Genomic DNA, 14,528 nt, shown 5'->3' on the forward strand with positions numbered 1-14,528 from the left:
TAATAGGCAGCCCCAGGCAGGATTCCTACTTCACGGCTCCGCTGTTCGCCGACTGGTCCCACTGTGGCATCACGGACCTGGAATCGCTCTTCGAGGAGGGTCAGTTGAAGCCGCTTGACCGCTTGATCGCAGAATACGGGCTCCCCCCAGGCCAATTCCTTAGATATAGGCAACTGCTCGATGGATACCGGCCCCATTTCAATCTCCAAACTGGCGAGCCAGACACGCATCCAGTAATACATACTATCCTACATATGGGGGTGGGTCGCCACCTGGTCACATGGCTATATAAATCCATCCGGGAACTCTCATACGCTCCCCTGACGGCCCTGCGAGCCACTTGGGAAGAGGACATAGGCCGCGCTCTACACGACTCGGAGTGGACTAAGGCGCTCGAGGCCCCTAAACGCGTCTCTAGGAACGCCCGCTTCAAAAACATTCAATACTATATACTACACAGGGCATATCTCACCCCAGCGCGATTACAGAAGTTCTACCCCTCCACACCATTCCTATGCCCCAGATGCTGTTCCCCTGCTGCAAATTTCCGTCATATGTTTTGGGACTGTCCCAACCTTCGGCCCTTCTGGCAGGCAGTACACAACACACTACAGGAACTCACAGGTCTCACTACACTAGCCACCTGGGAGTCCAGTGCACTAGGCATCCTCCACATCTCTAAGCAAGAATCGGTGCATAGACGCTTCGTGTCCTTAGCGCTCCTGTTGGCCAATAGATGTATAACCATGCGCTGGCGATCCCCAGAGGGCCCCCCCATAGCACAATGGAAGGGGGTGGTTAGTAAATGGGCGGCAGCGGAGGAAGACGCCTTAAGGGAAGAAGAAGCCAAGGGCGCGCGTAAATTTCCCATCTCCATGGAATGGGCCATGCTCCTTCACAGCTTCGGACAGTCCACGCAGGCAGGAGACCCGCCTGACCCTTCCCCTCCCCCCACCCGAGGAGACCGGCAGCCTTTACCGGATGTGAGCCACCCCAGGGTCGAATCCCGATAACCTCCTGCATCTTAAGCGGCCTCTCGTATGTCCCCCCCCCCCACTTTGGAACGTAGGGTGCGTGGCCCCGTGGGTCCCCCCCCCTCGACCCCGCCGCCAATATCTCCCTGTTTAGACCCTGCTAGCGCCTACATGCTTCCCTCCCACAGTTCCGTTACCCCCCTGTTCACTGGTAACACCGTTATATGCACAGTACAGACCCAGATCCTGCGCTGTTATGGCAAGAAAGTGCCCACCTGTTCTTATTCATCGTCCCTACGGCGATACCGTTCCATCGCTTCCTAGCCTGCAGGCGCCTTTACACGATCATACTGCACTGATTAACCGAAGTCATGTTTATGTGTACCAGTTCTATAAAATGAGAAAATGTTGCACACATAGCTGTTCGTGGCTGAATGTTGAGGCCACGTCGGCGGATTGTTTACTCTGTACTGATATACTTTACTGCAACAATAAAAACAAATTTAAATAAAAAAAGTAGGTGCTATTTATATTACATGGCCCGCCGCCGCCGCTTCCAGGGGACTGCCCGTTGCAGATCACTGAGGCTTTCTTCAGATATCTGGGCATTCACGTTACGCCCAAACCTAGCAAATTCTTTCGGAGATATCTTGGGCCCCCCATGGACGGGTTTCGGCGCGACACAACGGTCTGGCGCAATCTACCGTTGACAATGCTGGGAAAGGCATCGCTTTTTAAAATGATGGCGCTCCCCACTTTTGGTATGTTTTGAAGAATACCCTGTTTCTCAGAGCTATTTCAAAACAATCGAATCGGATGTTTCCGGTCTGATCTGGGGGAATAAACCAGCGCGCTTTGCGCAGGATAAGTTGGTCAGGAGCTGGTACGATGGCAGTATAGCCCTCCCAAATATACAATTGTACTACTGGGCGGCCCAGTTAAAAGTAGTTAACAGCTGGATGCACACTCTCCAGACAGACCCCGCATTTCAGGCGGATAGGCAAGGACTAGGGGTGGAAGGGGTCCTGTATACCAAAAACAAATCCAGACTACTGATTGGGCCAACAGCACACATGGTTCACATATGGTACGAGGCGCATGCCAGGCTGGTATGGCGGGGGTCGTCACACAAATGACACCACTCTGGACTTCTCAGTGGCTTGGACGACTTAGGTATAGTAAAAGATTTGACAAATGGAATGCGATAGGCATATCAAGGGAGGGTGACCTCTGGGGGAAGAGTAAAGTGGTCCCGTTTGCACACCTGCAGGTCCAATATGAATTTGCCTCTTCAGAGGTTTACAGATACACGCAAATCAAACATGCACTACAGGCGGCTTTGCCCTCCGGCACCATCGTGCCAGGCACTACCCCCCTAGAAGATAGATTGTTGACTGATTATATGCAAAAAGTGCCACCTCCTTCACTTATCGTAAGTTGGTAAACAACTTGCCTGACCCCATGTTGGCACTTAGACTGAAATGGTGCATGGGCTTGGGGGAATTTGATGACACGGAGTGGCAGGAGGCACTATCGTCTCCTCGGGAGGTTGCAATACCTGCGCAACTGCGGTTGATACAACTCAAAGTGCTTGCGGCGTGAGAGGACGCTCTGACTTCGAGCTCCCGCCGACGGCCTCTGGTAGCACCAGCTTTGGGGCCGATATAGCTTCGGTCGGCTCACATCCCTCGAGCCGAGTGTCCCTACTCCTAACTGGTGCTGTGCATGCTGCCCGAAACAACAGCTGAGGAGGCTTCTTTGGAGGGGTCTGGCAGACCAATGGCTGGTACGGCCCACGGGACAGAGGATCGGGAGATCGCGCCCGGACAGCAGAGTCCCGACCAGCAGGAGAGCCCACCGGGGTGACTCCGAGAGCTGCGGTTCCCGGCCGTGAATGAGGCGGACTGGTGTGGTGGCGGTCTCACTTAGTGGAAGCGGAGGTGTTGCAGGAGACCGCAGAGGAGCCGCCATTTTGGTCACAGCACAGAGGGAGGTAACCGATCGGGAGGCACCTGGCGGGGTGCCGCGACTACATAGACGACCAGATAATCGCCGGGGAGGCGGCAGCAAGGTACAAGCATCGCACGGAGGCAGACAAAGCGTCCACTCCAAGCGGGGCTGTCAGCGGGGAGCACAGACGGTGGAAGCAGAGGAGGGCGTTGGGCCCGCCATTTTGCAGCGGCCCGGAGAGACTTTTGACCGCGGAGTGCGGAGCCCGGCGGAGAGACGCCTAGCGGGCACGAACCCGGACAGCGCCTGGCAGCCCTCAGGATAGCGGCGCCCAGAGCGAGGAGCCGAACAGAGACACGGCGTGGTCCGAGCTGTGGGCCCCCTGCAAGGTCGGCATGGCGAATGGGTCGAGGGAGCCGGAGGCGCTACAAGGCCTGTGGCGCTGAGGTACCCATAGAGACTGCCGGTAGTAGCTGAGGGTGGTCCGGCACCGGGAAGCCTGAGCGCCTGCCTCCGCGCATTCCCCCCCCCCCCCCCCCGGAGCCTGGCCCATGGATGAGGCAATGAAGAGCTAAGCTGCGACTGGAGGGCCCCTGGGGCGGAGGCGGCAATATGCGACTGCCTAGAAGGAGTTGGAGGCCCACGGGGCAGAGCCACGTTGCTGCAGGGGGAGCTGTGGCGAGTTCCCTGGGCGGTGTGCAGCGGGAGCTGGACCGAGGGGCGATGCTTTGGGACTTGCACTGAGCCCTTGGCCGACTGGGCCCAAAACCAATTGCAGTTGCATGAAAAGAGCCCGCTGGGAGTGAGCAGCCAGCCTCGGGCCGCAGGGGCCCCGTGATCCACACAGTTGTGAGCCGGAGACAGAACCTGTCCTTTGTAGAGACGGTGGCCGTGCACTGGCTCCGACGCCACTGGAAGAGGGTGGCTCGGCAGAGGGACAGTGAAGGTGCAGAGGGGCCGCCATCTTGCGGAAAGGTGGACGCCTGGATGATCGGGCCACTGGCTTGGGTCCAGTACTACAGCTGGTTAGTGGAGCGCATTGTGCTGGGGGCTTGGGGGCAGCTCGGCGGACATCATAGAGAGATTGCTGGACGAGATGACGCCGGCCCATAGACTTGCGAGAAGTTTAGGTGGAGCGGGAGACCGGGCCCCATTGGTGGACTGCTGCGGGTTCGCTTGGTCAGCGGATCGGGTGTGAGAAAGGTCTGACCTGCGGCGGAGCGCTGGACAGTGGAGTTGCCTTGCCAGTCACAGCACATCTTCATTGCCAAGCACGCAGACGACCACACAAGAGGCAGTTACCGCGCTGTGGTGGAATCGGTTGTGCAGACACCTTGTTACTGGTAAAAAGACTCTAGAAGAGAGGTCCCAGTGCGCCACGTAAGCATCATGTCTGGCGCGAGGGTGCGAAAGGACAAAACTGTTAAGGACCTGTTCGCTAAGTCTCAGGTGACCCAGTCACCCAAGGACATGACTGCATCTGCCGCTCGTCAGCTCGCGGGCTCTGCATATGGCGCGGAACCCATCACGAAGGCCTTCTTAGAATCATTATTCACGGCCTTGAGGGATGACATCCACACCTTTAAAAAGGAATTCTCGGAGGAGCTCAAGGAGGTCCGCAGAGATGTTGACAGACTTGGAGAAAGTGTGATGACTCTAGAGACCAAGACCGATGGACATGACAAGGACATCGACGCCCTACAGCAAGAGATTCTGCGGCTCCATGACCAGCAGGTGGATCTGCAATCCCACATGGAGGATTTGGAGAACCGGTCATGTCGCCATAACGTGCGAATCCGAGGAGTAACACTGGCCGAGGATACCAAGAATCTGTTTGGTTTTTCCAGAGAACTTTTTAACCACATCTTGGGACGCCCGCTAGAGTCAGAACTTCGGCTGGACAGAGCGCATAGAGTTGGCCCCCCGAGGGCCATGTCGGCACCCCCACAGGATATCTTAGTATGTGTGCAGGACTACCGCACAAAGGAAGACATTCTACAGAAAGCCCGACAGATGCATCCCATATCATTCAAGAACCAAACACCGTTCTTGTTTCAAGATCTGACAGCTATAACATTGCACAAGAGGCGGACCTTCAAACCTGTCACAGCACACCTCCAACAGCTCCAAATTCCTTACAGCTGGGGCCACCCATTTCGTATAGTGTTTAAACTAGACAACAAGCTTTATCAGCTCCGCTCATTGCAGGAGGCCTGTCGCCTGCTAGGGATAGAACCACCCACGGAGGAGGATGGCCCGCCGGTTTGCCTTGGTAAAGCGGTGGCACTGGGCTCCCAGTGGCGCCAGGAGGTCAGGAGACATCGTCTCAGAAAGTCAACTGCAACTGAGATTAAGGGAGGCCAGCGGGCTGCAATGGAGGCGGTCGCTTCGAATCTGGCGTCACTTACAGATGAGAGATGTTCATTTTTCTTACCGGGTCGTCGGCGGGAGGGGGGAGTGTTCTGATCTGATCGTATTACCCCGTGTTAAAACGTTCCTGATTGCCTATGGAGGCGATAGACTATGGACTTCTCAACTTTTGGGTTTTTGTGGGGGAGGAGAGGGAAGGGAGGGGTTTTGGGGTTTTTGCGGGAGATGGGATGGGGGAGGGTATCCAGTGCTTCATGTCCGACTGAGGCTTCTGGATGGCATGCTCCCACGAGGCCAGGAACCCCCTTCATGCCTTACATTTGCTTACACTACCAACACTATTCACCGGGATTCAGACACCAGCCTGAACGGATTCCTCGGCAGTTATGCCTCCCACCACCCTTAAGATCTTCTTGACCATCAATGTGAGGGGTCTCAATAACCCTGTTAAGCGACGCACAATTTTATCCTGTCTTGAAAATGCTCAAGCTGACATATGCTTCCTCCAGGAGACCCACCTATTAGCGCGCGATTGTCATAGGCTGCACTCTCGTAAATTTCCCACGCAGTTCTTCTCCTCCAACCCCACAAAGACAGTGGGAGTGGCGATTTTATTGGCGCAGCGATTCAAAGGGGGAGTACTGCATAAAAGAGCAGAACTTAAAGGGAGGCTTCTGACATACCGCTTTGCCTTGGGAGGCCTCACATTCCCCATTGGGTCCCTATATGCCCCAAATGAAGGTCAGGTAAAGTTTTTGCAGACTGCCCTTACTGAAGCCACAGCTACACCAGACCGAAACATTATCCTTGGGGGGTGATTTAAACCTGGTGTTTGATAATTTCTTAGAAAGATCCAGTCAACACACCCACCAAACAGGCACACTTTCAGCTGCTAGCATGGAGCGCCTAAGGGACCTAGACTTACACGACCTCTGGCGCAGATTTCATTCCCAAGAAAGAGAATATTCTTACTGCTCTAATGCACACAAAACATACGCCAGATTAGATCATTTCCTGGCCTCGGGCCCAGTGTGCACACTCACAACAGCAACTGAGATAGGCGCAGCATCACTCTCAGATCACGCGCCAGTCACTGCCACACTCACACTCCTGCCTACATTAGCCACCCCAGAGTCTGGCACCTCAGAGACACGCTATTACATAGGGCGGACGTGGTGAAGCTCATTCAGAACACCGTTAGGGATTACCTCTCTCATAACGCCAACTCGGACACGACTCCTGCGACTCAACGGGCGGACCTGAAGGCGGTGGTTCGGGGGGAGTTTATAGCCCTTTCGACGGCGGATAACAGGGAGTGCCAGCATAAACGTGACAAACTCACGCAACGCTTCCGTGAATTAGAACAAATGCACCAGAGAACAGGAGCCCCCAGAGTATGGCGGCAACTTAAAGCCATGCGACATCAACTAACGGCCCTGGACCAAGACTGCGCTGAATTTGTGGCCCTACGGCTGCGACATGCCTACTACACTGGGGGAGACAGGTGTGGTTGTTTGTTGGCCAATAGAGTACGGAAAGCGCGTCAGCATCAAAAGGTTAAGGAAATAGTTCGGCCGGATGGGTCTTGTGCCTCGAAAGACGCTGAGATAGCGTAGGTTTTCAGAGTCTTTTATGCTACCCTCTATACTGGCAGCCAGTTGAACAGCTTAGAGGCCGCTTCCTTTCTGGACTCAGTGAAGCTACCTTCTTTGACCGCTCCTCAAACTGAATATCTTGAGAGGGACGCCGCTATTTCCCGGCTTAAGTTGGGGAAAGCTCCTGGGCCGGACGGCTTCCCCGCAATCTTCTATAAGAAATTTTGCGCTGCACTCGCCCCGATCCTCACTCGACTGTTCAACATGTTTGCGGAACACGAAGCAATACCGCCGGACCTTTTACAGGCTTCGATTGCAGTCATCCCGAAACCCGGGAGCGACAAGACTAAATGCTGGGCTTACCGGCCGATATCTCTGTTAAACGTGGATCTCAAATTGTATACCGGGGTTCCTAGCGGCCCGATTGGCCCCTTACCTGCCTGGACTCATAGACCCAGATCAGGCAGATTTTATACCTGAGCTGACAGTTGATAATACCAAACGGATTATCCACCTAATAGAGAGGGCCACTCGATTGCCTGGGGAATGCATGATGTTGGCGATAGATGCTGAAAAAGGGTTTGACGGTGGCCATTGGCCTTACCTGGAGCAGGTCATGAGGAGAGTGGGAATTGGGGAGATATTCAGCACTTTTGTTTTTAACTGTTACAAATTTCCCACTGCGGTAGTTAGGGTGAACGGCTATAGCTCTGCTAGTTTTAACATCGAGAGGGGCACGCTTCAAGGATGCCCACTCTCTCCTCTATATATGGAGCCGTTAGCGCAGAAAATACGACAAAATCAAGAAGTCCCAGGGATTAAATTCAGCGGCTATATTCACACAATCATCCTCTACGCTAATGACATACTGATTTCATAAGATGCCCCGCGGTTTGCCTTACCATCGTTTATAGCCGATCTAGACACCTTCCCTAGGGTGTCCGGGTTCAAAATGAACAGGGATAAGTCAGTAGCCTTAGATCTCTCGCTGTCCCCCTCCACAAAATCCTACCTGCAAGGCCTCCTTCCCATTCAATGGGCAACAGACACAATTCCATACCTAGGGATACAGCTGGCCTCCTCACTTTCCACCATGGCAGCGGGCAATTACACCACGCTTTGCGGGAAAATTCAGGGTGAGATAAACCAGTGGAGACATTACCCACTCTCCTGGTTGGGTAGGATTGCTGCAGTCAAAATGACTATCTTACCTCAGATCCTCTACCTTTTTCACGCTCTCCCGCTCCGACCGCCCGCTGGATGGATCCGGCAAACACAATCCGAGCTAACCCAATTTATCTGGCAGGGCCGGAAGCCCAGAATGCGAAGAACGCTGGTCATGCTTGCCCCAGAGACGGGAGGGTTGGGGATACCTGATCTACACAAATACTACCAAGCGTCACAATTGCGATACCTAGTGGAATGGAGCAAATGGGAGTCAGAGAAGCACTGGCTATTCCAAGATCAGGCGGTGGCAGGTCGCACGCTACAAGAAATTCCCTTTCTCCGCAAACCCCACCGACCACCTAACCTGTATGCCTCGTACATAACACGGGTTCCCTTGGAAGTGCGGGACGCCACCAACATTGCACACGACCTTACGACCTTCCCTTCCCCGCTCACCCCTTGGTAGATAATCCCAATTTTGCCCCGGACCCAGTGGGGTCGACTTTCGCCCATTGGAGACCTGCAGGATGCCAATCCTTATATCACATTTATGGAGCTGAGGGAGTTGTTCCCTTCCTCCAATTTAAACAAGAGTATGGCTTTCCAGAAACGGAATGGCTACGCTACCTGCAAGTGAGGCACTGGGCACTGGAACCACAAGTACACACTAGCGCAGATAGACGGCTCCTCCCGTACGAGAGGTGGCTCATCTCCCGCATGACGGATGCCAAACTTATTTCCGATCTCTATAAGATGCTGCAGGTCACACAAATGCACATACACAACCCGGGCAAGGAGCGATGGGAGAGGGAACTAGGAGGACCGTCAGTCATAAGGAATGGGAGAAGATTTACTATAGGGCCCACCACTCGGCATACCACATGGGGCTCATGGAGACGTTTACAAAAGTAGTGACATACTGGTACTATACTCCAGAAAGGTTACATGAGATGGATCACAGTAGAGAGGCATCGTGCTGGCGGGGATGTGGCCAGGTTGGCAACTTGGTGTACCTGCTGTGGGAGTGTGATCAGATTCAACTTTATTGGTCGCAAGTGTTAAATGAGGTGGACAAACACTTTGAAACAGAGCTCCCGCGCTTCCCAGCGTATACTCTACTAGGGCTTTCCAACCTACTGACCTACCCCTTACGCTCCCGCCGGGGCAGACAAATAGCTATTGCACTAGGCTCTGCGGTGCAAAACATACTTACACATTGGCGTACTACCACCATACCCTCCTTTACAGTCTGGCTGCATTGGTTGTGGCACGCACTTGGTATGGAGAAATTATCACTCACTATGGCAGGGGAGGGAGACAAATTTGATGATCTTTGGCAACCATTTTTGTCACTTTTATCCACTGAATTTAGAGAAATCACTTGTCCCAGATATCTGAGGTTGTTGAGACTTACGGAACCAAAGAAGGCAGATTCTTAAGGCAGAAATAGATCTAGGGGCATGGTCGGAGGGAGGGTCGAGGAGAGAATGGGGACAGAATGGGAGCACTGGATGTGGAGGAGGGGGGAGGTGTTGGGACGGGGGGAGGAAGGTTTCTGAGTTTTGTTTTTTCTTTTCATTCCTGTGCACCATATGCCAGCACTTACGGGACTGTACCCTGTTCATTGACACATGCTTATCTTGGCCTTTATTTGATTGTATGGTTCGATGTCACTGCTCATGACTAGAAGGTACATGGAGTGCTACCCTTGTTTTTTTGTGCTGAAATCAATAAAAACAGTTAAACCATAAAGACATGGATGAAGATATGGTGGCAGAGACGGCGGCATATGTGCTTCGGGGATGTCCTCAAAAGTGTGAAATAATCTGGGGAGGCTGGAATAAATTCAGAGGGAATAAATGTGAACCACCAAGACTGGAGACTGATCAACTGTATGATTAGGGGGTGGGGGGCAGGGTTGTTGTATTGTACTGTCGCTCTGGTCATCCCTGAAGTCATGTATAACTATTTGATACGTGATGTGAAAGGTAATAGTGCAACAGGCTGCTAATCATTGTGTATCCATGAGATTTTGTGATGCTCAACGTTTCAAATAAAAATATTTTTAAAAAACTATTATTTAATTAAAAATTAGATTTATAATGCTGTAACATTTTTGACATTTTGTTTTACATTTAAATGAAATATTGTTAATGAATACTTAACATTTTAATATAGTTTTACTATTTTTTACATTTAATAAACTTTTACGTTTTCCCTACTCTTTACCAGAAGAAGATGTCTGCGATAGTGGTGCAATCTTGCAACTTTTCACGTGTAGGTGGAAGTGGTAATTCTGCACTTGTAAATTAGGTTCTATCCGTTCCATTAAGGGAGTGGCAACCTATAAGTCTACAATTTTGAGTACCATTACGCCAGTAAATGATGACTAGCCAAAAAATAGCAAAATTACTCAAAAGTGTAAGAGTAAATTTACTTGTGCCAGACTAGTCCGCAACCTCCCACACCAAGCCCACAACACACCAAACCGTAGGGAACTCAACTAGCTTCAGATACATAAGTGTGCAAACTTAAAACTCCTCACCCGCACCTACATAGCATTACAACACTGGCCCTGCCTAACTGAACAGCCGCAGTCACTTCCACCAACCTTCCAGACACCTTTGCTTTGCTGGCCCCTCACACCCCGCTCATCACACAGCAGAGCAGGGGACCATGCCTTCTCATACCTGGCCCCAAAAGTCTGGAACGACCTCCCACGACACATCAGAGTCTCCTTCTCTCTTCTTGAAGAAGTTGAAGACCTGACTGTTTGAGTAAACCCCCAGGGCTTCCTCACTCACACACCTGCTGCAGAGCACCTGGATACCCTCATGCTGTAAAAACATTGATAATGTAACACTTGCAGGAAATATGCATGTGTAGATTTTCATTTGTGAATGGGGCCCTAAATGTTCCTCTCACATGGACAGGTATGAAGATAGAAACATATCATCAGCATTCCTATCGGCTAATCATCACCAGTAACATGGCATACTTGACTGAGACATTGGGAATTGGGAATTAGAATACCAGTCATACTTCACCTGACCTTCAGTGTGGGAGACACAAAGCACCTCCGTCATCCTACTAAACCTCTGGTGAGACTCTTCGATCAGACATACACTCCTGTTGAGTTTCAAGGTTAAAATGAGCGTGGCAACACATGTGACCATTATTTTATCTTTATTGACTCGTGACCCAATCTGTGACTACCTTTAAAAGCTCTGTATATTGTTCATGAAAACATGACAGCTGCTACACCTCGCTATTTAGTTAGCCACAGCTGAAGCTATGTCTCAGACCAACCTCTTTATCCAGCAGATGTTGTCTTTCTAAACAGTTGAGTATTACGGTAGTCTGGTAGTAGCGGTAAGAAATACTTCTTTTGAACCCTCACTACTCGACATTTAACACAGAGGACAGCTGTCTCTTGTATCTATAAAGCTGTTAAAGATTCCCTTTATAACCATTAGAGGCTAAACAGTTCAATTTTCGATGCAGCAACAGTACCTATTACTATCGGTTGGATGTGAGCTGTTCTGTCAATCGGCCGAACAAGTTATATTGTTGCATTAGCTATGCAGGTCCTTGTATTTCACAATTCCTATCTAGATATATCTATGTTTTTGTATTTCAGCTGGTTCCCTACCTTCAATCCAATTTAACAGGCTTCGAGAACCTAGAAATTCTAAATTTCCGTAATGGAAGCATTGTGGTAAATAGCCGGATGAAGTTTGCTAAGCCTGTGCCTCACAATGTAACCAACGCTGTGTACATCATCCTGGAAGACTTCTGCAACACTGCCTATCAAACCATGAACTTGGCCATTGATAAGTACTCCTTGGATGTGGAATCAGGTAAGGTTGCTATGTCAGTAGATAAAGGCAAAACAGTGTAGTATTACATGTGCATCATCACAATAGTGGCACATTTGATATGCTCAACATGTTTTGCCTAGAGGAAATGCTGCAAGAGTACATTTTATACATTCGGACACTCAGACTGTCATAGTCTACCTGGAGTAATTCTGTGACACTCTCTGAAGTATTGCAAACTTGGAAACGTGCTCCAAACATAAGCGTAAACCTATGAGAGCAAATGGCTACATTTTAAACAGTATGATGAGTGATGGGGAGCCCTCGTTTTCCTCGCTTCCTCTTTTGGATATGAAGTGATCAGCACACTATACAAATCCGATGCTACATCACCTCTCACCAGGATCTTAGAATAAAACAGCCCAGTTGCATTTAACAATGGTTGAGAGTGCTGACATTCCTCCGCTGGAAACATGCTCGGATCAACTTTCATCATCAGTAAATTGTGTACATTTACAGAGTGGAAAACGATCCACTGTGTAATTTCACAAATTTACAAGTTTGTGGCATGCTGGAAAACTCCCCCCCCCCCTTCACTTGGGCTGCTTAAGGACATCCACAAAACACAGGGACATATGGACATACGAACGCGGTGGAATATCTTCGCAATGACACACACATTCCTCTCGCTGCTTGATCCTTCTTAAACTTTGGTATCCATATTTGAACTGCCCTGTCACGTAACCTACCGAATCACTTCCTATGCGGAAGACCCTACAACCTCTGTAACCTGGAATGCCCCAAACAATAACCACACCATAATGACAGAAAAACCGAGCGCCTCCCAGTTATCTGGACAAACAGTAGGCAATGGAGTAGCCACTTATTTCAAGATATGAAGGGTGATAGGGCACTGCAACCTCTCAATGGTACCTCTGTCTCTGGACCATCCTTCCAAGATGCGCTTCCCCAACTCCCCCGCCATTGGCTCATAGCCCTATAGTAGTTTTCCCAAAAATGCCATGCCATGCCTGCTAACCTACCGGCTATTGTGACAGCCGGCAAAACGTTTTCCCTCATTGTCATGGATAAGTTTACCACATCATCCTGTTGAACTTGACCACCATTGTCACTTCCGCGTTGCACTACCCCCAATTTCAGGAACTTGTGCCGTGCTAAACTATATGCTTTAAACAACAAGAAAACCTAGGGGTCTAGTAGGAAAATAACATATAAGTTCCTATTTGTTTAAACCTACGTCTAGCTCAGTACAAATGGTAGGAATTGAGACTAAAAAGTTCTCACAGGACACGCAAAAATGTCAAATGTGGGCCACCAATGATTGTAGATCAATAGAACCTTGTGTAGGATTCCCATCAAAGCATTTTAATGATCCATGTTATCATCTGGTCATCCTTAGGGTCGTGTGTCTCTAGATCATTGAGACAAAGATCATACCCTGTGATGGATAAGGGTAGTGACCCGCAATCACTGTTGGACCATGTGATGTTGATCAGATGGGATCAAGTGCAGTGCTAGAAAACCATAAGTGGTGAATTAAAATAGGATAGATAACCTAGGGAATTTTTTTTAATGGGGAAGGTCTCTTCCTGTTAAAAACAAGAACAGCGCAATAACATAGAAGTTTAACTAAATAGCTGCAGGGGGGCCAACATGTTTCAGCCTAGCGGGAAAAAGGGGACCCAGGCTTTCTTCAGGGCCTCTGTTCTCAAAAGTAATGCTACTGCATAAATGTGAATAACGTGGCAAAGCAAAAAAAAAAAAACTTCAATAAACAAACGTGAATGACATTCTATAACTGCAAAGGATATATTGTCCTGACGTCTGTTAATCCTCTTCCGTGACACCTGGTGTGTTAGTTACATCTACAACAGAAAAAACATATGGTGAACCCACTGTAAAGATTAATCATGAAAGATCAAATGTCCACACTTTTAAGGACATGATCTACTCACCCAGATTGTCCAGGGAACAGACCTCACCTCTCCTGGACCTGGCTCAGGACTTGTGAGACCCCACTCTATGGAAGTAAAACAACCTGGCCTTAAATACAGCCGAGAGGATATATAAATCTATCCTTGTAGATTGCTAATCCACCAAACAGTAGCAAATAGAAGCAGGTTTCGCTGAATATACCCTTAAACAAATAGGAATTTATATGTTATTTTCCTACTAGACCCCTAGGTTTTATTGTTGTTTATTCAATTCCATAAGGGATACTACCTAGGCTGGTCTTTAAATATCCCTTAGGCCCTCCTTTCACGTTTTGTTATTTGAAACTATATGCTTTGCCAGTTGATGTCGACAATGAGCCAAAAACCAGCTGGGTCATACACTCTCACCTACCACCTACAAGTGATCCGGCATTGCACTCTTCACTTTGTCCGCCCCTGGAGCGAACCCACTGAACCTTGACCAATGAAAGCGAGAAACAGCATCAGCGATGTCATTGTGTACTCCTGGAATGTAATGCGTCTTCTACCTAACATTTGCCCTCAAACATTCCAGCACAAAAACTCTTGGTAACTTCCATACACTAGGTTCTCTTGCAGACTTGCGGTTTAACATGTTCACCACTGACATGTTGTCAACATTGGAGGAAACTGTTTTGTTTGCAAAGTGTTGCCCCCACA

General features: G+C 49.8%; 1 protein-coding gene across 1 annotated transcript in view; it reads left to right on the plus strand.

Moving 5' to 3' along the window:
* The window catches only part of IMPG2 (interphotoreceptor matrix proteoglycan 2), a 904,006-nt gene that overhangs the window by 736,003 nt on the left and 153,475 nt on the right, over positions 1 to 14,528 (plus strand). Inside the window, exon 16 of the mRNA XM_086934482.1 lies at positions 11,697 to 11,916. Within this exon, the coding sequence (XP_086790608.1) occupies positions 11,697 to 11,916 (220 nt within the window). The remainder of the gene's footprint in view (positions 1 to 11,696; positions 11,917 to 14,528) is intronic.

Source organism: Lissotriton vulgaris, chromosome 8 (genome assembly GCF_964263255.1).
Source record: "Lissotriton vulgaris chromosome 8, aLisVul1.2, whole genome shotgun sequence".
Taxonomy (NCBI): Eukaryota; Metazoa; Chordata; class Amphibia; order Caudata; family Salamandridae; genus Lissotriton; species Lissotriton vulgaris.